Source organism: Trachurus japonicus, chromosome 8 (genome assembly GCF_045865225.1).
Source record: "Trachurus japonicus isolate A0001 chromosome 8, Traja_1.0".
NCBI classification, from domain to species: domain Eukaryota; kingdom Metazoa; phylum Chordata; class Actinopteri; order Carangiformes; family Carangidae; genus Trachurus; species Trachurus japonicus.
The window spans coordinates 8,879,166-8,901,556 of NC_140914.1; the positions used below are offsets into that span (position 1 = coordinate 8,879,166).

General features: G+C 40.1%; 3 protein-coding genes, 1 long non-coding RNA gene and 1 other non-coding gene across 6 annotated transcripts in view; 3 read left to right on the plus strand and 2 right to left on the minus strand.

The window, feature by feature from the left end:
* Nucleotides 1-1,440: 1,440 nt before the first annotated feature.
* LOC146982590 (uncharacterized) lies at nucleotides 1,441-3,942 on the minus strand. The gene is made up of 2 exons (XR_015036268.1): nucleotides 3,759-3,942; nucleotides 1,441-2,880 (listed from the first exon to the last, which is right to left on the minus strand). It is a non-coding gene; the product is annotated as an uncharacterized LOC146982590 (long non-coding RNA).
* A 419-nt stretch (nucleotides 3,943-4,361) lies between these two features.
* On the plus strand, nucleotides 4,362-4,433 carry trnat-cgu (transfer RNA threonine (anticodon CGU)). The gene has a single exon. It is a non-coding gene; the product is annotated as a tRNA-Thr (tRNA).
* Nucleotides 4,434-5,096: 663 nt separating this feature from the next.
* The window catches only part of LOC146982592 (C-reactive protein-like), a 468,648-nt gene continuing 451,353 nt past the window's right edge, over nucleotides 5,097-22,391 (minus strand). Inside the window, exons 1-4 of one of the 2 annotated variants that reach the window (XM_085783648.1) lie at nucleotides 6,799-6,954; nucleotides 6,503-6,565; nucleotides 5,921-6,128; nucleotides 5,097-5,608 (exon numbers count right to left, since the gene is read on the minus strand). In XM_085783648.1, coding sequence (XP_085639774.1) covers nucleotides 5,203-5,608; nucleotides 5,921-6,128; nucleotides 6,503-6,554 — 666 coding nt within the window. In that variant the 5' untranslated portion in view covers nucleotides 6,555-6,565; nucleotides 6,799-6,954 and the 3' untranslated portion in view covers nucleotides 5,097-5,202. Of the gene's footprint in view, nucleotides 5,609-5,920; nucleotides 6,129-6,502; nucleotides 6,566-6,798; nucleotides 6,955-22,391 lie in introns of those variants that run through there. The other variant, XM_085783649.1, reaches the window with a different exon arrangement.
* tsen54 (TSEN54 tRNA splicing endonuclease subunit) lies at nucleotides 8,111-15,589 on the plus strand. The gene is made up of 12 exons (XM_085783631.1): nucleotides 8,111-8,220; nucleotides 9,256-9,414; nucleotides 10,293-10,356; nucleotides 10,466-10,549; nucleotides 10,675-10,773; nucleotides 10,854-10,906; nucleotides 11,515-11,613; nucleotides 12,625-13,084; nucleotides 13,469-13,604; nucleotides 13,706-13,766; nucleotides 14,698-14,811; nucleotides 15,363-15,589. The coding sequence occupies exons 1-12, from the start codon at nucleotides 8,165-8,167 to the stop codon at nucleotides 15,511-15,513; spliced, it is 1,536 nt and encodes a 511-aa protein (XP_085639757.1). The 5' UTR covers nucleotides 8,111-8,164; the 3' UTR covers nucleotides 15,514-15,589.
* Nucleotides 16,527-21,756, plus strand: LOC146982594 (5-hydroxytryptamine receptor 3A). The gene is made up of 9 exons (XM_085785379.1): nucleotides 16,527-16,726; nucleotides 16,820-16,983; nucleotides 17,183-17,227; nucleotides 17,360-17,469; nucleotides 17,978-18,150; nucleotides 18,249-18,409; nucleotides 18,520-18,730; nucleotides 20,985-21,135; nucleotides 21,241-21,756. The coding sequence occupies exons 1-9, from the start codon at nucleotides 16,672-16,674 to the stop codon at nucleotides 21,503-21,505; spliced, it is 1,335 nt and encodes a 444-aa protein (XP_085641505.1). The 5' UTR covers nucleotides 16,527-16,671; the 3' UTR covers nucleotides 21,506-21,756.

Genomic DNA, 22,391 nt, shown 5'->3' on the forward strand with positions numbered 1-22,391 from the left:
AATTACAATTACAATATAAAATCTGTTGTACGTGTCTCACGCCTTATATATTGCGTGATAAATATGTAATTGTGGATTTTAGCAACGCACCTCTTTGAGAAATACGTATGCACTGAACAAACGAGCTTTACAAGTGCAATATTCGTCACATGGGTGCTTTTATTTTGAAGGCACATTTCCGTCCTCTTTGCTCTAACCGGCAACTTGACAAATGTGGGTTGACGCTTCGACCGTGACTTGTGTTGAAAGATCCCGCCTTCCAACAGCTCCAGCCAATCACAGTGCTTGTTTGTGAAATGCTGAGCTCTGATTGGTCCGGATGTTTGGCCGGTCTCAGAGGCACATTTGCCGCCTGCAGCAGAGCAGCATGGCGTGCCAGTTCTAAACCAGGGTCAAACAAAAACCTTAGTGAAATTCAATCAACAGCGGCGCAATTAAACCAAATTTTGTATTTCATTGAATACTATATAATTTTGCCCATCTTATTTAATTATTTCTATTTATGCTACTTAAGATTTTGACTAAATTTCAATGGCAAATATTGTACATTTCTCTTTTTTCCTTGAAGACAGATAATACAAGGATCAGTTTTTAAATGTAGTAGTTCACCAAGCTGCCAATTGATTTACTGATTGATTACATTGATTTTTCGTTTTTACCAGATCCACTGGGTTAAATTCATGCTACTATATTCACTTTCATCATCTAATAATGTAATAATGATTAATGGTAGAAAACCTGATAGCCATTTACTCAGTCTAATTTGGATGGATTTTGTGCTGTGACCCTCATTAATTTCATGTTTGGATTTTTATCATGCATCTGAATACACCATGGAGATTATTGTTTAAATGTACATCCATAAAGATAATGCATTTTTTCTGAAAAAGAAACTGATGCTGCCTGTGTCAGCAACACAGCTGTTACACTACAATAATTTCTCCAGATATGGTTCAAATGAGCACTGCATTTTATGCACATGACTAAACCGCTGACCCCAAAACATAATGAGGACAAAAATAGCTCATGGGCACACAGTAGTTGAATTCACACATGCTTTCCACTGTGCTACTAAGCTGCAACAATAACTAACCAGTCAACAGTATCCACAGAAATCACTCACAGTTTTGATTTGAAACTTGTTACTATACCATTCTTTTATATATATATATATATATATAATATCGAATATTTGTAATTCACCACTAAAACTAATTAATTTACCTAACTGTGGTGATCCACAAGACCATAGCCTCCTATTTTACATGAAATTAAACAAAAATCACATGACTGGCAGTAAATATCCAGTCTTTAAATGACTTGTTCACAAGTAAAAGAAAGGCTGCAGATTTCTTTCTTCAGTATGTAAATGATTCTATTTAAAAATAACTTAATTAATAAAAAGCACAAACAAGTGTTGGAAAAAGAACAGCTCTTGACTTACTATTCAAACATATTCCCTTTACTTGTAGCCATGGTAGCAGTAGTGCATACAGTACAGTGATGATGAAGCTCAGAAAGTAAACAGGTACAACAGAGAAAAGGTGACGATACCGTTCATTACATCACATTTTAGTGAAGAAAAACGTTAGGAAAAATGAATGACAGTGTTGGTAAAAATGTAAACATGGAAAAATTAAACTTAAACACGCACAACCTCTCATTCCAGAACACAATAGACAAAAATCCCACATCTCCAATCTGTTCATGAAAAGGGTAAACAATAAACGACATGATGGATGAATTAATTCCCATGTTTGGACTTTTTTAACAGTGTTTTTTGTGCTTATCCTGTTATTCCAGGTGTGTCCCCTGAAAACCAGGATAATTACAAACCACAGCAGCTGAAGGCATTTATGTGCTCTTTTAAAAACTCCCACGTTGATTATGACACTTTGCAACAAAATCCTACACAGCCATTAAACTGACCTTGACTCTGACCACCCCAGTGCTGTGGTCATGATGAGGGTTTAGGTTATGTCAAGATAATTGGACAATAACATCAACTTGATGAGACATTAAGAAGCACTATAAAAAAAAAAACTCATGTTATATTAATAAAAAAATAGCATGAGGTAATTACAATGTGATCTTGTAGCAAACCATCAAAGTTTAAATTATTTCAGAGACAGCTGTTCTTGCCGATAACAAGCAAACATCTTTACCCCTCATCACTCACTTAAGTTTTTTTTTTTTAAAGTCATTTACGACCTTCAAGCCTGAAAAAAGTGCAAAATTGCCTCTAGAAGCAGTTATGATTTTGGATTAATGTAGGCAAGGGTCTATAAACCATCTCAGACCAGGTAAACATCACAAACACACAGATGGATAGACAGAAAGACCAAGCTCAAACTAACCAAAGGGCGTTTTCAGACACCCCTTATATTTTAAATGGAGCTTTTTAGCTCAGTTTAGTTGCTCATCAGTGCTTCTGACCTCATCTGAGACATCACGATCATGGCTAAACAAGCTTGATCTTCAAGTGTGTGAGCAGCTGAATTAATCAGACTGGTCCATCTGGCCAACATCTGGATGGAAACTAGCGTGGGTAATGAAAAATATCCTGCGACAAAACATCATAACGTGGGTGCCCAGCCTCGGCCGGAGAGGCCCGGGTCAGAAAAGGTTTTAGTGTTTTCTCCAGAGTATGTACGTTATGAGCAGGATGAGGCCTGCTGACAGGGCCGCGATCACAAACTGGTGGATGTTGAGGACGTTCTCCAGCGTGTGGATCCTCTCCTCCATGGCACTGGTGTGGAAGTAGTCATAGATACCAGCTCCGATGCTCCATAGAGCCCACACAGCATCCACCACCAGGGGCATGGCGAAGCAGACCAGGGAGGGAGGCTCAGCTGCAGATCCAACAGGCTCCGTCAAAGACTGGAACAAGACCACAAGATTTCAGAAAGGCACAGAGCAAAGCAAGCAAACTTTTATACTAATAATAATACTTTAAATTCCCAGACCTACATTTTTGTCTGATTAGTTTGTTGACATGAATCCAGTCTTGAAAAAAAAGAAAGAAATGATCATAGAGCACTGATTTTATGTCCTTATGTTGATGTAATGCTTTGTTTACAAGCTCTATTCATATCTACAATCACTAGGAAATGATAAATTCATGCAAAGATCACACGTAAAACAATCACACTGATGTAAAAAAGCTGATCTCATACTATACTGGAATCACTGCACTGCTTTGATCAGTGTAAAACCATAACATGAGATAAAAAGTATGATAAAAATCATCAATATGAATTGTGAATTATTGTCCAATCCAATAAAAGCAGCTTCAGGGATAGGATGAAATTGCATAGGTTCACTTTTTGATTTAATAGATCCAGTATTATCAAACTCTTCGCATTCAGTATCTTACATAAAAGTGAATATCCCATTTTTATATGCCGTGAGGAATGGCACAAAATGATTTGTGGTAATTCTTTATTCGTGTCTAGAAAGATATATCAACATGTTGTCTAGCTACACTTATTTGTTTAGGTTTAGTAATGTGTAACACAACTTGATGGCGTATGAGGATGCTATTATATTTACTGTTTAAGACCAACGTGATATTAGTAGAAGAGCATACGAGCAGCAACTCAATGTGTAGACAAATATTGAATTTATGTTTTTTTAAAAACACTCAAATGTCATAGATTTTATCTGCTAGCAAGCTAAAGAATTAGCCTGTGTTATTCCTTCTCCTAACTACGCAGGCTCCGATTTTCACATCACAACATACAGGTCGTGTTACTTACAACATTAGCTCCTGACACTAACAGGGACCGGACCGCACACTCCCACAAAGAAATCCGATCCGTGAATAAACAACTTTCACATCATACAGCAGCAGCATCTCCAGCTCCCATGTTTGCAAAAACGGGCAAATTTCACTCCCTTTAATCTACCGTGAACCCCGGTAGCTGCTTCCGGGTGTGTCCCTAACAGGATTCCGTCCACTCTTGTACCAAACCTCCTTTGAATATTTCACACTTTTTGCGATTTCGGCAACAGTTGAATATAAAGCGAATGAAATAACACAAAATAATGCTAGAGACCAAGCCGTTTCCTTTCTGGATAATTCGGCCGAAAGTAATATTTCGGTCACGCTGCATTTAGTATTTAATGTCTCCTTCTTCTACAACTTCGGAGAAGATGCGACAGCGAAGAAAGGCGGATAAATTATAGTGTATTTGAACGGAGTCTTGAATCATAATCCACTTTTACAGACGAGCCGTGAAGGCCTCTATATCATCGTGTGGGTCTATATTGCAAATTGTACTTTAGAATAATAACGTTTTCCGATAGTAATAACCTCGCCCACATTTAAAATGTTTTACATCATCGGATTTCCAATACCAGGCGCGGTGGCCAAGTGGTAAGGCGTCGGTCTCGTAAACCGAAGATCGCGGGTTCGAACCCCGTCCGTGCCTGCTGCTTGTGAATCACTTCTACATGTTTTTCTTAACATACATGTGCTTTGTACATCTCCATTTGTATCTCTTTTCTCATACAACCAGCACCTTGTACTGATGCTTTCAATCTCAATTTTGTCTGACTTAAAGGTACACACTTGAGCAAGCACACAACAACAACAAAACAAAACATAGTATTATCATGTAAGGACAAAACACCCAAAAGTATTTCAAGATATGAGTTGTGACTGTAGTAGACTGTATCGTGACTGACTGAATCCTCCACTAGAAGGGGCTAAAAATTAGACTTTTTTTTTAAGGGTAGCCTACTCATTTCATCATGTTAGCTGTCTCTTATCAGTGGTCATATGTGATCAATCAGATCAATGTTTTTCTGGCCTAACTGTGCAGCATGCATGCAAGGAATTGAGCAAGATTGTGGTTTTCCAAGAATAAAGGTAATGTCATAGGCTACTATGGGAAACAGATTGAGATGACGTTATAAATCAGTGCAGTAAACCCTATAACTTGGTTTATCCCACACATGGAAACATGGACGTAGTGCACCTTTCTATTTATCATGTGAGACCTAATGTCTTCATTTGATTGTTATTATGTAATATATTACAACACAACACAGTTGTTGTCAAAAATGAGTTTTTATTGGACATGTCTTTAAAAAAAAATGTATATCATCAATGGCTGTGATTGACATTTAATCAACAAATCACCCTCTTCATAAATGTCATACAGATTAGGTCAGCATGTTTGTGTCTGAGCATTAAATCTACAGTTCACGAGTCATAACGTCTACCTGCCCGTTAATTCTAAGCTCTGTGGTTTCCCAGTCGAAAACATTTCCTCTGGGCACCCTCTTCAGAGCGTACATGTCCTGGATGGTGCTGGCTGGGAGGACAGAGTCCCACATATTGATGTCAGAGATCTCCCCAACATAACTCTGCTTGGCATCATAATCCCCCATGAATCTGTCTGGATCTTGTCCAATTATAACCTTGCCTCCGGACCCCATAGCGTGACCCTTCTTGTAAATTTTGGTCAAGCTTTTCCTCCCATTCATGAAGAGGGCGGCCGCACCTGAACTGGAATCCCAGGTGACACACAGGTGGGTCTCCAAGGCCCCGAGCTGAGGGACTTCAAAGAAAACACCATCTCCACTCAGGTAAAAGCTCAATCTAAACACACACAGATATGAAAATAAGTGGCATGCATCTTTCAAAACAGAGTCTCTGACAGTTTAACAATAGAAAATATTGATTTATAATAGGGAATATTAAGCCTGGTGCCTGTAAATAGCAAAGTATTGGTAGAAAAAAGTATTTGTCATAGGGGTGGTAGTTTCAGACAAATTTTTCATGAAAATGGAAACATTTAATAGAATATGGTTTTTAAAATATAACTTCTTAAATCCATGCCTCTATGCTGGAGGCCCTCAAAGTGATCATCATGTATGGATCAAGAATAATATAATAATAATAACAGTCTACCTGCCGTCCAGTTCGCGCCACACATTCAGCTCGTCGTAGTATTGTGTGCGGTAGGCGAAGAGGATGACCTCTCGCTCCCCGCTGAGCTCCGTGGCCAGACGCATGCACAGGGTGAAAGCCCTCAGGTTCATGGGCTTCAGAGGGACCATCTCAACATAACTGGTGCTCGTCTCAGTGGGAAACACCAAAGTCTTTATGGTTACACTCCCTAAGAGACACAAGGTTTGTCAAGAGTTATAAAAAGAATTCTACTACAAGACCAATACGTTAAATAAAAAAAGTCCAGGCAATAAATATATCAGTTGCTGGTCAATTTTCTCTCATGTTAAATATATACTGGAAAGGCACAATATTAAGTCCGGGTACCAGTTTTAAGCAGTGGTGCCCAATTAGGGAGCTGGTTTCAGACCATTGGATACCACTGTACCATTGTACAGAGTGTGTACGGTAGGCTATGTGTACACACAATCTGCATTGAAACCAGTTTCCAGTCTAAATTTTGTGGCTGATTGGTGTATACTTGTATGCATGCACAAATAATGCACATATATATAAAGATGCTTAGGAAGGGTTGGAAATTACCAGCCATCGCCACGGAGATGGCAACAAGAAAATGGACGACTGGGGGTCTCATGATGTCAAACCCTGGAGAGGCAAGAGGGACAATTCATTCATTAAGTCATGTCACTTACTTTCATTCATAAAGCTTCACTTTGGACAACAGTAATGGGTGTCATTCCATTGCCACTATGTCATTCAACCAGCATTTAGTTCATGATGATAAGTTCAAACAAAAATTAATTATCGTCATTTTAATTTGCAGAATATACAGTTTTATATTTGCAGGAAATGTTATATAATGGATGATGTGTACTTACTATGCTGCTGTGAAGGTCCTGGTATAGACAGTCTGGAGGGGTTTTTATGCTGTGATCCCCCAGACTCCTCCCTGTTACAAAACTGATGTGCAAGAAATATTTTAAGTCCTTCTTATGTAATGAGTTTGTGTAAATAAGACTGAACTTTATCAGGGTTCAGAGGGTCGCAAACTGATCTAAGTAAGCAGCAGGTGAGTTTGAGTCAATACGTGCACTGCTCCTGTTCGCTGTAAGGTTTGCCTGGCACAACGAATTTGACCCATTCAATCCATATCCAAAGCACATACTGTAAAGATCCTACAGGAATTTAGCTGAATCATAATCGTTTCTTGTCAACGTCCGAATCAGAGACTCTGAGATTGGGTGTCAAAGATGGGTTTTTGTTGAGGAGGGTGAAGCTAACCCTTTTTATGGTTCTAGTCCTGATGGAGCACAACTTGCATTGGGGTGGAGGTCTTTTGATGAGGCCAACTTGAGGACTTAAAATTATGAATTGAACAAGGTTTTAAAAAGAAACAAAAACTAGCCTATTAACAGTTTTCTTAGCAGGCATTGCTTCAGAAGGAAGGGAAAAACTGAAATAGCCACAGCTATGCAGCATTGTCATCTTGATCATAACCTGAAGACAAAAAGGGGAATATACTTTTCTCTACTACATCAAAGATTCACACTACATTAGATATTACAGTACATTACACATACATTACAGTGGGTGAAACTGTAAATGGGTACGACTGCTGTCTTTTACCATTATTTCTCCTTGAAATACCGGTATGCCTACAACACTTAATGTCATAATAACTGCCAATATTTTTTCCATTGTATGACTGGTTGTTGTAGCCTATAGCCTAAGTTAAAGGGGAACTAAGCAGGTCAGCGGCTTTTTTTGTTGTTGTTTTTTTGTTTTCAATGAAGCTGGCAAGATTTCCTATACAATCTGTGTCCATTGGCCCCCCTTTCCTCAGATCTTCGTAATGTTTTTTTTTTAGCCACTGTTAGTAATATTATTTTTCACTGAGTATCTGTCCTTTGCTCATATATTTCCTTCACATTAGTTACACAAATACAGTACTGTACAAGACATAGAAATCTTATAAGCAAGTAGGCTATTTTCAACAAGGCATCGTATAACATTTTGCCAAAATTGTGTTATTTTATTAGCCTGACGAGCCAGACTATATCACTAAAATGTATATTTTGCTGCCGCTAGGGTGTGTCTAGATTTCTAGGCTATTATTTTATCACATTTAGAAAAAAAAATGGGAGTGGTTAGGGTGGCAATAGCCCCCCTGCAGGACATTGGTGTAACTGTGGGCGTTAGGACCCAGAGGAGGAGGAGAGTGCGGCGGAGGGACAGGCAGGCATCATGGCGGACCAAAACAAGACAGACACCGGAGAGAGCTTCTTCAGTGAAATATTAAGGTGCGTTATCGCCTAAATTAGCAAGAAAATATGTAAATTTTAAGACACGTTGCTAAAACTCCTCTGTAGTTCCTCCTCGCTGGGGTTTTTACTCACCTTCCTTCGCTGTCCGAGCTTCTTTTGCGTTTTCCCACGCACATGGTGGGACAGGTACATAAGTTATGCAGCATAGACATAGTGCAGAGGAAGTGTGACTGAAATTGTAATAAAGGCGCATTAAACAGCTGTTTGGCTGCAGCTTTAGTTCCGTCTACATGTGCAGCTGTGGCTGTTAAAAGTTACCGAGAAGATTCATTATAGTCGATTCATTGGTGCTCTGCGGTTTGGTTCCCTCTGTCTCCCTCTGCTGGTGTGTTTGGGGGGAAAGAGGAGAGGAGAGAAAAAGCTGCAAAAAAGTTATGAATTAACTACTGGAGTGAAAGCATTTTTGTGAGGGGCTTGAAATTTGCTTATTAAAACGTGTCTGTTTTTGCCTGATAAACAAACAAGGCTCTCCGCAGATGCTTGTTGGGCGTTGTCCTGAAAGAGTGAGTCATGACCTTATGACTCATGACAACACTGGAAATAGACAGTAGCCTACCACAACCAGTAATACCAGAATAAATGCAAAATTCCCTAGTAGATCATGCAGCAGAGGATGTGGTCTTGCAGACTCAGGGACCTGTTGGACAGTTTACATTTTTGTGCACCTGTCAGCAAAATGCATATTTCATTGATTTCAAAGTAATTACTATAAATTTAACTCTATAGAGATGTGAAAATGATTCTTCTAATGCATAATGCCTCAATTTATGAGATGTTTTTTTGCAATCCCGGTCCGCCCTTTTAAACAAACTAGACAATGCTTTGCAAACTGCAGATGTTGAACTTTGTGATGTAGGCCTAGTGATGTAAAGTTTCCCTTCAATGGCTTTCGTCTGATTGTGCATCAGTGTTGCATAGTACGATAGTGTAGCCTCACTCCTCTTATGTAGCTGAGCAGAAACCAAATGAGTGTGAATCTGATTGTTGTCGTAATTTGTCATTAAACTCCAGTCCGTCAGAGCTGTTCGCGGCCCGGTCCAGGAGTCACAAGATTCCCGTCAGAGGACAGAAGGACTTCTTCCCCAACGACTCCGACGAGCAAAGACAGCGGCTTGAGCAGAGCCTGAATGAGCACTGGAGCCTTATATCAGAGGAGAGAGTGGAGAGGCTGTGAGTAGGCCATCCATCCATCCATCCATCCATCCATCCATCCATCCATCCATCCATCCATCCATCCTAACAATCACTATTGAATGGGTCTTTGTTTTCCTCTTAGTGATACATTCAAAAAAGTTCTGCAATCTGATATTTAGTTGCTGAAACATCCACGAGCAATGACGAAAAACTAATAATAATTGAGGTCACACTTCTGCTTTAAATGGGAACTATTTAGCTTAAGTATGCTACATTTTTAACTTAATTAAACAGCTTGGAGCATTTGTGATGGTTAAATAAGTGACTTGGCTGAAAAACAACTTTGTAAGATCCCAGCTCTTGTCTCTGCAGCACCACAACACAAACACGCCCTGTAACCCATAATAATCTCTTGTTTATGACAGATTAAACTACACAAATACACATCATAACATCGTACATGATATATAACGTTATGTACCGCTCTATTGATTGATTTCCCGCCGGCTTCGTTGTAAACAAATGCACATGGCCGAGAGGAGGGTTAGCAAAACAGAGGAAAAGTGACTGGACTTGTATAGTTCCCCTTTAAATGACTAATTTTGCACTTGTGACAAATGCACTGTCATGTGCATTTTTCAGATCCCTGTAAATAGACTGTAAAAAGCTGAAAGAGAAGTAGCACTGTTTTACTTAATGAATGTCTGGGATGTGAAAGGAGTTGCTTGTAGTGATGAGGTGAAGTGTAATCATTAATTTCGCAGTAAGCAAATGCTCATACATACTGCACCCTTATGGCCTGAGACAAGGAACAAAAGTTAATTTTCTGTGTTGTTGTCAGTTATTCAAAGTTTGTGCAAACAGCAGGAGTCTGGCTTTGTTGTAGTGACATGTGATAATTTATTTTGCTGTAGAGGAAACATCGTGAGGGCCACATGGATTCCAAGTGACCAGATTGTGGAGCTGCAGACTCCAGCTGTGAGTACTGTGACAAGCTGTCAACATCTGCTCTACACCTCTTGTTATCAAGTATTTCTCAGATACTTTAAAAGTGTCTTATGATTATTATTTACGTCTTTTTGAACAGGGAAAGTTTTGGCAGACGATGGGTTTTTCTGCCAATGGCAAACAGTGTCTCCTCCCCGAAGAGGCTCTCTACCTGATGGAGTGTGTGAGTGGCAGATGATGAAACCTGTTGGTCAGGGTGTGGCGCACCAAGCGTTTATTCAGCGGCATTTAAATACCAGGATATGAATCTTGTGATCTGTAAACTATTTGCTGTCGATGTGTCAACAGGGAAACCTGCAGGTGTTCTACAGAGACCTGCCGCTGTCCATTCAGGACGGTTACGAGAGATTTCTGTCCCCAAACACAGTCAGGCTTCAGCAATATCAGGTACAACGGTTGCTCCGACTCTCCAGCTCTGGAAGAGAAGCACAATACTCAACTAATCTAATGACTCTTTCATCACAAAGGTATTTGGGCATCTGAAGAGACTTGGCTACGTGGTGCACAGGTTTGATCTCAGGTAACACAATCTTAACATCCCAGTCAGACATACAGTGCCTTGCCAAAGTATTCATACCCCCTATTGAGAATCTGCGGCAAGACTTGAAAACTGCTGTTCTCCATCCAATCTGACTGAACTGGAGCTATTTTGCAAAGACGAATGGGCAAAAATTGCAGTCTGTAGATGTGTTAAGCTGGTAGAGAACACAAAAGACTTGCAGCTGTAACTGCAGCGAATGGTGGTTCAACAAAATATTGACTCAGGGGGGTTGAAAACATATGCAAGCCACACTTTTCAGATTTTTATTTGTTAAAAATAACATCACATATAATTTTCCTTCCACTTCACAATTATGCACTACTTTGTGTTGGTGTATCACATAAAATCCCAATAAATACATTTAAGTTTGTGGTTGTAATGTGACAAATTGTGTATGAAAAAGGTACGGATACATTTGCAAGGCACTGTATTTCGGTGCTAATTTGTATTCCTGAAAATAACATACTGTATAGGAATTAACCCAGGTACTGATCCTGAGGCAGGGCAGTGTAATCCTGTCCTCGTGGGTCTTTTGAGACTCTAGTGTGATGTCCTGGTATCATGTTGTGTTTTTTGACCTCTGACAGTTTGCAGCCGTCGTCATACGCGAGGCAGCTGAACCTGCCTCAGTCCCGGGACAGACAACTGAAGAGGAAGCGCAGCGCCAGCCCCACCCCAAGCTGCAGGTACACAGAGAGCCTGTACAAAACACACCACATGTAAAATACAGCACAGTGTATTTACTCCCTGTTGCTTTATATGAGCGGAACAAATTCCAGTTGTTTCAATTACAGGTAGAAATGTACCAATATCACTTTTTCCTTCCCTATCCCCATCCCAACACCTGAACTTTTCCTATCAGCCGAACCGAGTACTGATCTCATGCCAGGGCATTTGAAAAAGGCTACTACTTATATAAAGTATGATTGTTAAATGGCCTGGCTCAGAGGATTTTACTTTTTTCCTACTTTTTATTAGTTTCCTACTAGTTTAACAGTCATCGTGATGACTGAAAAAGAACATAAATAAATCCAGGAATAAACCATTACCTCCTTTAAATAGCTGTTAAAGTGCATCCACAGTATAGAAAATAAAATACCTTCAAAGTCTTAAACAGAGCAGTCGCAGTATAAAACAATGATGCAACAGTAACTTCAAACCTTATTGATATTTGTAAGAAAACTGCAGTTTAATTGGTTTGGTGCAGAAATTCACTTACATGCTTACTTCTTCCTACTCCTTTTTCGAGCTTGTGCATACTATGATTTGATGATAATAAAATTTTTATCTTTTGTTTTTTATTTTTTCATTTTAGACACATTCGTTTGAAATAAATCATTCATTCATGCTGTTGCGTGATATTTCTGATGCAGGTATCGGTATCAGAGCATCTCTAATTACAGGTCTTTCTATATTGTTTTTTTGTTTGTTTTTTATGTGTTATGATTTCATTTCATTCATTTCACCAGTTCATGAAAACAAAAAGCCTAATGAACTCTGCAGAAATGTGGAAACATGGTCTGATGACTTTCGGATTTAATTGCATCTCCATTGTTGATCTGATTGATCTGGGTTTATTTAGATTTTCTTAGGCTGATGTGCAGTTTTTTGATTAGTGGTCATTGCAAAAAAAAAAAAAAAATCATCTGCATCTGCCACAAATCCCCCTTTAAACTGACCTGTTGCTCTTGCTGCAGTCAGGCTCGGGCACAAGAAGAACCCACGGAGGAGAGAATGGAGGAGGATAAAGGCGAGGACGACAAAACGCTTCCTGAGTCACACTTGACAACCTCTTCAGAAGCTGCTCGGGTCCAGACGGCAGCAGACAGAGGCAGGGAGCGGAGCTGGTGGATGACGGCCGCTCCACAGGACTCAGGCCCGAGCTCGGAGCGTCACATCTCCACCTCCTCTGCCTCCGCCGCCCGCTGGGACTTCAGCTCCATCTCCTTCCCCGACCTGGGCTCCAGGGAGCGCGGCTCCCGCTGCCTGGACTCTCCAGACGCCTCTCTGCTGCCCGCCGGTTTGGCCGTGGGAGTGTGTGACGTCGTCGCCTGGAAGCGAAGGATAAACCTGCGGGAGGTGAAGATGTCCTCGAGGGAGAGGAGGCGGGAAGAGGACGCACGCAGGCGGCGACGGGACGTCAATAAAGACAGAGAGGTTTGTAGCAGCTGATAAAAAACAACCGCAGCAAACCTAAACATAACATTATAAAGTTCCACATACCTTTTTTTTGTTTTCCTTTTTTGCTCCCTGTTGGGATTTGTTTTTATTCAGCTTTGACATACTGACTGTATAATGACAACACTTTGTATTGTTTAGTTTTTTTTGGTTTCTTGGTTTTATTTTATTTTATTATTTTGTATTTGTATTATTAATTTGTATTATTCCTAAAAGTCACAGACCGCTACAAACATAACCTATGAACATGTACCGTTCCACCTGTGAAAGTTTAATAAATAAAGTTGGAAAAAAAAAGTTCCACACATATCCTGTTGTATCTGATCTAGATTTATATTATCACATTATTTTTCTTCCTTGAAGGTCCAGCGCTGCAGAAACTGGGCAGAGTACCAGGAGCTGATGGCGAGGCGGCAGGGCAGACGTAAAGGTCGACCAGCACACCTGTGGAACAGAGAGGTCACTCCTCTGCATGACCCGAGACAACCGCTGCCCACAGGTGAGACCTCACAGACAAACTAGATGTAAACTCAATCAACCAGCACGAGCATTGTAGTTTTATTAATTTAATTTCCTTTTTGTTTTGTTTTTTTGCTCCAGGGGAACTGTTGGATAAAATCAGTGTGATCAAATCTACAAATCTGCTGGAGGGGGCGTCCAGGTATAACATGTTTGTTTTTTTTCTGTTATAACACTTTAAAGTGGTAAAATAAAAGAAAGTGAGATGATTTACCTTAGCTGATCCCAGGTCAGTCAGGATACAGTAAGACTGTGGCACTTAGCTCATTTTAAACCTAAAGCCATGTTTGAGTTTCTGTGCGATCTGGGAAATCACCGCGTGTGTGTGTTCAGGATTATAACGTTGAAAATGAGATGAAACTGTTCTGATGTCTGTGGTTTTTAAAATTGATTAAGATTTGAAAATAGTCCATTGTGTAGCCAGACAACGTAGGGATTTTAAAAAGGAATAATAAATAAAGTAAAATGAAACAAAACTTCCTAAATAAATGAATAAAAAGGAAAAGAAAAGATAAAAATAGATAAATAGATATTGAAAATAGAACTTATCTGTCCTGTTTGCAGCCACAGTATGATGCTTAAGGGTTCTGATTGAAAAACATGTTTCCAGTCATTCTGATCGATCACTTAGATTTAGATTTTTTTAGATTTATTTATTTGCAAAGTAAAAAATTACACAAGTAAAAGTAACAATTTAGCAATTTAAAGTGCAGGAAGAGGCGGAAACTCAAGGAGCTTATCAGGTGCCTCCACCTATAGTTAACAATAAAATATAATATTATACTAAAGAAAACAAAATATACGAATACTTATATGTTGGTTCACCCAAAAATGAACCCATAAAATGAAGTAAGATTTCGATATTGTCATGGAAACGGTGTCACATGTCGCTCTGAGACCTGAAATATTAGTTTGAGTTTTTACAGCATGTGAGATCGGCTTTTAATAAGTGTGCAGCTCTTATCTGATCATAAACTCTGATTCACCTGTGACGGCAAAAAAAATTACGCCGATGCTGATGTATTGTCTGTCATTTTCGCACACTGACGGCCCTGTGTGTTGTGTGTGCGCAGGTTAAAAGAGTCGGACGAGTGGAAGATTTGTTTCAATGTTTACCAACCTGATTCGGTGGCCGACTTCAAAAAGAGCAACCCGGGGAAACCGTACTCCCGCATGTGTGTGTGCAGGTAAGCAATGAGCGGGTGTGTGTGTGTGTGTGTACTTTGTATTGGTTTACAGGAAACACCTGAGTCCACGGACATGAAATATCACAGTGACTGCAGATGAATAGATGTTTTGTGATATCTGGTGACTGTGGTCGTCTGAATTAATCGGTTAATTATTGTTTTATTCATCAAAATGTCAAATGGCAGAACACACCAGCACCACAATGTTTTATCCAATGTAATTATTAACCAAAACCACTGGAATCTAACTATGTGATTAATTGACATGTCTAAAATGTCTTTGTTTGCTTTTCAACGTTAATAAAAGCAACAATAACATAATAACAAACATGCAGTGGCCACGTCGTTATAATACTAATGTGCATAGAAACAACAGCAGAAGAGAAAGAAGGAAATAAGACGCAAATATTAAACAACAATAGCAATACTGAGTAAAAAATACTTTTCTACCTCATGACCCAAACAGTTTTCTCTGTTATCATCCAGGATAATCCAAACTCATGTTTCCAGCACAGGATTTTATTTACTAAGTTGTGTCGTTTGTGTTTCAGCTTTGACGATCCGGTCCCTGACCTGCGAGCCATCAAGCTGCTGAGCTCCCAGAGCGCCGACGTCCCGGTGGTTGTTGCGGTGGTCGACCACGGAGACATCTCCTTCTACACCTTCAAAGACTTTCAGCTGCCAAAAGACGTGTACCCCTGAGTGTACAAAAACAAAAAAACACTTATTACATGTTATCTGGGGCCTTTTAAAGGGATACTTCACCAAAATCAATAATTCACCAATTTTCTACTCACCGTCATGCCAAGGAAGGGTTTGGAGAATTTTCAAAGTCATCAAAACGCTTTTGGAGTTCCAGAGATTTGCTGCCAGATGTTCTTCCGTGTTTACATCAAACATCCAGTGGTTTACAACGACGAACGAACATCTCGCAGCAAATCCTGTGCATGCGCATAAACATCAACAGAGCCTCTGGGAGCTACTGCTACAACAAGGATAAAAACAAATCAAATCAAAATCAAATTCATTTTTTCTGAACAACTTTTTCATGTGGCGGCTTCAGGACACTTGGGTCAATACAGACGAGCAGTATGGAGGTACTCTATCTGCCGCCATTATATGAAAATCCGTTGCCAGCCGGACCCCCCCTGGAACTCCTAAAAGCGTTTTGATGACTCCGAAAGTTCTCCAGACCCTTCCTTGGTATGACGGTGAGTAGAAAAATGGTGGATTATCGATTTTGGGTGAAGTATCCCTTTAAGTCTGCATCTGTTGGGATGACTGGGTTTTTATATCACTTTACATTACAGTCACAGTGTGTGTGTGTGTGTGGTTTGTGCCAAAGCTGTGGTCCTCCGCTCCGCTGGGCCTGCAGAGATTTGTGCAGGCTGTAATAAACTGTAACACAAGAGACACTTTTTTTATTGTGTGCAGCTGAAATGTTGCTGTTCGCAGTTTTTTTGTGCATTGAATGATTTTTAAATTAAAACCTGGGAACACCTCACCTTTGCTCTTGTTTGTGTTTTTTCTTCATTCTTTCTTTCTTTGACCACAGGTGTTGTTAGCTTTGAGAACAGTGGGAGTGGGTGCTCTGAAAAAACATTTGCACTGACTCCCACCTGATGATTCACTGAGATCTCCTCCTCATGTTGACTTTTGTGCGTCAGCTGCAGCTCAACAATAGGGACTGTACGGCCGGTTTGTGTTGAATCTCCGACCAACGGAGCACGGGAACAAAGAGAAGTTTACTCCTCTTTGATAGTTCAGATAATTAGATCTTTTGTTATTTCTTATGCACTTAACTCTCCTATTGTCCTGCTGTTGATATAAGTGTTGAGCAGTTTGAAGGGAGCCGCTCAGATGGAGCAGGCGGCCATGTCGGCTCTGAGGGTTCTCGCTTTTCTTGCTGTAATCGGTGAGTCATTTAAAATTGAACTTATCTGGAACTACTAGTCAGTGTTGTATCCGTTTCTTAAGGTTGTTCTTGTTTCTTCCTCTTTCCCTGCAGGTGTTTGCAGCTCTCAGACCTCAGACTGCTCATACTGGGGCCTCCTGAATTATTTAAATGTGACTACCACCAATATTGCTCTTAAAATGATGCGACCTGTGAAAAACTGGACTACACCGACTGATGTTAAGATAGACATGGTGTTGTTCGGCCTTATAGAAGTGGTGAGTTGGCTACTGTTGTAAACACTCAATTGACCCTCATAATAAATGTATTATGTATTCAGATTAAGATGGGTTTTTTTTATCTTTATCTTAATAGTTTTTATTCTTAGCTTATCCTTTGTCTTAATATTATTGTTTATCTGTAACTGAACTTCTCCCTGGGATCAATAAGTATCTGATACTGACTCTGATTCTGCAGGATGAGAAGTCTCAGACCCTCACCAGTCATGTCTGGTATGAAGCGGTAAGACTCTGGCTTTTATTGATTCAGATTAATTTATAATAATAATTTAAATGTTAATAATTATTTACTGACTTTACTCTTTGTATCTCACTCATTTACTTTCTTATTGTTTTCTTTTCATATTTGACCCAGAAATGGCTAAATGAGTTCCTAACATGGAATTCAACAGACTTTTGTGGGATAGACCTGGTCACCATTCCTACATCCAGCCTGTGGGCCCCAGATTTATCCATCCTAGAGGAGTATGTACCTGAGTCATGACATACCTCACATACAAACAAATACCACCACAAATAGATAAAAAAAATAATTATTATGGGGGGCCATTAAGATAAGAGACAAGATAAGTTATTCCTTTATTAGTCCTACAACGGGACATTTGCAGCATTGCAGCAACAAAGTGGACAGTACAAATAGAAGAATAGTGGCATGCAAAAGTTTGGGCACCCCTGGTGAAATAAATTTACCATTTATTTTTACCACCCCTGGTCAAATTTTATGTTAATGTGAACAGCTTTAAGCAAGTAGAAGATGAAATCAGATGACACATTCCCTTTTACATTTTAAACAATATATATACTCTATATACTATTATGTATATACAGTATATATCCCTTTAACACGGCAGTGAAATAAATTACTATTATACATTTGCCATAGGTAAAATAATTGTGTTTATCTATGATTTATTTGAAATTTGGAATTAGATCTTTAAGAGATGCACTGATAAAACCTCTTGTCCCCTTTCAGCGTCTCTGACACCGGGAGCATGAAGAACGCCCCGCTGTTCTCTGTGCTTCCCCGCGGCGCGGTGTTGGTGAGCGGGAGTCAGCGGCTCACCACCACCTGTCGCATGAATCTCTACCTCTTCCCCTTTGATGTTCAAAGCTGCAAAATCACATTCACAACCATGAGCTACTCCGGTAAAGTGCAGTGTCATGACTTGATGTTTACATCCTGAACTGCCATGAAGAATATTTATTACTGTATGTTGTAATTTAATCTAAATAAACCCACACAGGAGACTCGGTGAATCTAGAAGCAGCGAGGAGCGACGAAGCCCTCACCAAGCTCTCCGATACAGTCATGGTTACTCTCGGAGAGTGGGAACTTTTAAGCATTAATGTTTACAATGATAAACCTACTACACTGAGCATTTTTCCACCCAGACTTGTATATGTGGTAAGAATCTCAATGCCAACATGTCTTTCCCCATTCTCCACGGATGTTGGTTTGTGACTATAATTTCATTGTTTGTTTGTTGTTGTTGTTGTTGTTGTTGGGTTTTTCAGGTGACAATCATAAGGAAGCCAATGCTGTATGTGATCAATTTCATCATACCGCTGTTTTTTTTCCTGGTCCTGGATCTGGCTTCTTTTTTCATCAACGAGGGCGGAGGTGAAAAGCTGAGCTTCAAAGTGACCATCCTCCTGTCCATCTCCGTTCTGCTGCTGATTCTCCGGGACATGTTGCCGTCCACTGAAGACAACATGCCGATGATCGGTGAGCTGCTGCTGCTGCAAGGGGCCGCACACCAAAGATTTGATTTTAAAGGGATAGTTCAACATTTTGGCAAATTCGCCCATTGCCCATAATCCCTATAGCAGGGGTGCAAACTTGTCACCTTTCGGCGAAATTCGCCGTTTTGGATCCCAAATTGGTCATTTGTGTGATTCGTGTAAATCCGCAATAAAAAAAATTTTGAGAGAGGGGGGGGGGGGGTCCGGCGAGGCGAGGCAAGCCCAGCCGAGCCGAGCCAATGCACCTGTCTCTTTAAGGGCGCATGCACCTTATCTGGATGACAACGAGTGGTGGCAGCGCTCCTCTTCTGTCCAGCAATACACACCTGAAGCTTCACTTTTAATACAGACTAACTAACTAACGCGACTTTTTGAGCATGGCGAGTGAAAGAGTCGGAGCTAGAAGATGCGCCAGCAGCGTTGTATAGTTGCTGTATGGGACCGCGTGTGTGTGATGATCGCGATCGCGGCGATTAGCGCGTTTAGCTTTTATTAGCGCTGCAGCGCGACCTGAGCAGCAGCAGGAGGAGGTTGACGAGGAGGTGGACTGACTGTGGCAGGACCTCTGCCTCTGTTTCACTTTATGTTGCTGGTAAATAATGTGGTTGTAAAAGTAGTAGGCTAAAGTTAAATTAGCTTTAAGAGACATTTTAGCTTTTATATTTTATAAGATATCTTTTTTGTAAGAACCACAATTAATAAATATAGGTTATATATTTCAGTGAATCTCTAATTGTTCTTAGCATTTGTTAGATAACTTTATTTGCCCAATAAATTAAAACATGTTGGAACTATGAATGTCTCCTCCCTTGCCGCCAGAATCTCACTACTTTTGACCTCAGACTGTCACAATGATGTATCAGATGTCAGACTGCCTCATTCTTTCAGTTTTAACCTGAATATACAAGACATGATTGATTTTCCCAACGATCAAAGTATACGAAACCGAACCGAAAACCATGACCACAAAACCGTGAACCGAACCGTTTGCTTGAACATCTTTTAAATACATATTGCCGCTTAATATGTTTTATGTAGCCTATGGCATTTTTAAGCTTCATGTGTGTTATTGGACAGAAAGAGCAGCGCTACCTCGGAGCATAGCCTACGTAGCCTACAGAAAACACATTTACATCAATAAATAAATGTTTCACAATGAACCAATCAGTCTGTATTAAATTTTATTTAGTTTGAAGGCAAGGTTTGCAAGGTTCATCTGATGGACATCGAGGGACAGATTCTCTAAGTTTTGCACAGCTTTTGCTCATGCTAAACCTGCATAGGCTGAAGACCCCCTTCACATATTTCAAAACCAAACACAGAGAGACAGATTGTGCAGGTTTAACAGGAGCAAAAGCTGTGCAAACCTGAGTAAATCTGGACCCTAGTCTCATGCTAAAATTGACTGTAAATTCACCTTTAAAGTTGGTTTTTAAAAAAATTTCCCCGGGGGAGCATGCCCCCGGACCCCCCTAGGGGGTCGGTATCTTGTCACCTTTTTTACCCCTGATGAGTTTGCACCCCTGCTATAGTCATAGCAGTAGGTTCATTACCTTTAATTATCGGTGCATGTTGTTTTGAGATCGGCGGGGCAGAGACGTGAGCTGCTCAGTGAACACAATGGAGGTGAACAATACTGGTCCTCTGTGACTCATCAATCTCATCAAATACACAATCCAACAACTCCAAAACGCTCTGGTGGACAAGTTGTGACCTGCACATTCACCACGCTATGAGATAATCATGTATAATTATGTAACATTACAATGCATGAAGCAAATACTCAGAACTACTTGTGCTTTTGAAATCACTCCGCCCAGCAGCCGTGTCTGGAATGTAGTTCCGGCTGCATTTGCCTTGAAAACAACTCTGTCTCATAATGTTACATAATTATTATACATGATTATCTCATAGCGTGGTGAATGTGCAGGTCACAACTTGTCGTTGGAGTTGTTGGATCATGTATTTGATGAGTGTGATGATAAGGGACAGGGGACCTGTACCGTTCACCTCCATTGTGTTCACTGAGCAGCTCACGTCTCTGCCCCGCCGATCTCAAAACAACATGCACCGATAATAAAGGTAATGAACATAGACTGTATAAAAGGTAATGAACCTACTGCTATGACTACAGGGATTGTGGTGAGAGGAGAATTTGCAAAAATGTTGAACTATCCCATTAATGTTGTCAACAGTACCAGACTGACTGACTGACCTTTGTTTACGTATTATTTCAGCCAGATACTGTGTCACGATTTTCACCCTGGTGGGGCTGAGCCTCCTGGAGGCCATGCTGATCAGCTTCCTAATGGACCTCGATGGTTACTGTGGTAAAAAGCCAAAAAGATCCGATAATACTCAAGTGGAAATTCAGCTGGAAGCCAACAATCAAGTTGACAAAGGCAGGCATAATTTTAAAATAATATTCATTATAACAATGTAGTCTTCCTGATATAGGTTCATTACTGGTCATATTTTACGTTTCCCTCTCTCCCACACAGACGCTGCTGAAGCTGAGGAGACAGGGCCGGAGCAGCTCGGTGACCACGACCTGCTGAAACACATCCTGGAGGAAGTGAAGGCAGCTCGACTGGAAGCTGGAGGACCAGATAAAGACCAGAAACGGAGAGGGCGCTACGAACGAGTGGCTAAGATCATAGACACCGTGTTCTTTTCCCTCTATCTTCTGACTGTTCTACTGCTTATGGCATTTTCGTACACAGTGTGGTGTGAAAACTGTTCTTTTGGAGATGAATAGATCATGTGTTTATTCAGCCAGTGCATGATCTATTCTGCAGTGTGACAGTTGTGCGTATTTAAACAACCACGTATGAATCATCTTGTTAAACACATGGAGTGAAAGAGAAACCACCTGAAGTCTTTTTATTATATCCTTTTCCTGGTGGAACAGTCAACATTTATGCAAACAAGATAGTAGCATGAAAATTATCCACAGTTTGTTATAATACTGGGTATACTGTAATAAAATACTGGGGTTCATTTGGAAAAGTGTAACATGTTTTGTTTTTTTACTGTTTAAAATAAAGTGTGTGTACTGGTATATAACTAACCAGAGTTCTTGTGACATTTGACATAAAATCAAATTATTTAATCTGCATATTCACATGCATTTATAATCAATAATCTATATCTGCTCCACGATTTAATATGTTGTTTTTTTCCCCTACTCCGTCCTCCATCACTCTTATCAAGTTTGATGCAAATCAGTTCTCTAATTTTTGCACAACCCTGCAAACAGGGAGGAGAATTAATATATAACATCTAACAACAAGTAAAGCACATACAGGTGTGCGTGTCATATGATATGAACACGTGTCATATGACAGGACATAACTGTGAAAGGTTTCATCGTTTTGCTCACCTCCTCGGCGCAGAGTGGCGGGGTGAAACCAAACCGGAAGTACGTAGTAAAAAAAAAATACATGCTGACTTTACCAACGTGCAGTCGTATAATGCCACATATGTCATTCATAAAGCTAAACATGCTGTCAAAAACCAATGTTAGGGAAATATAGGAAGAGCAATAATGAAGAAGACACACAGCGCACTTAAAATTAGTTAAAAAAATATATTTCACAATAAATGCTTTACTTTGAAAAGCGAGTTACCGGAAGTGTACGTGT

What these genes read in the sequence shown, in the direction of transcription:
- tsen54 (XM_085783631.1), top strand. Translation starts at nt 8,165, where the DNA reads ATGGCGGACCAAAACAAGACAGACACCGGAGAGAGCTTCTTCAGTGAA. An exon ending in CTCTCTACCTGATGGAGTGT is followed by an intron (nt 10,550 to 10,674) that starts GTGAGTGGCAGA and finishes ATGTGTCAACAG; the next exon opens with GGAAACCTGCAGGTGTTCTA. An exon ending in TCCCGCATGTGTGTGTGCAG is followed by an intron (nt 14,812 to 15,362) that starts GTAAGCAATGAG and finishes TTTGTGTTTCAG; the next exon opens with CTTTGACGATCCGGTCCCTG.
- LOC146982594 (XM_085785379.1), top strand. Translation starts at nt 16,672, where the DNA reads ATGGAGCAGGCGGCCATGTCGGCTCTGAGGGTTCTCGCTTTTCTTGCT. An exon ending in TGTTCGGCCTTATAGAAGTG is followed by an intron (nt 16,984 to 17,182) that starts GTGAGTTGGCTA and finishes CTGATTCTGCAG; the next exon opens with GATGAGAAGTCTCAGACCCT. An exon ending in CACAACCATGAGCTACTCCG is followed by an intron (nt 18,151 to 18,248) that starts GTAAAGTGCAGT and finishes AAACCCACACAG; the next exon opens with GAGACTCGGTGAATCTAGAA.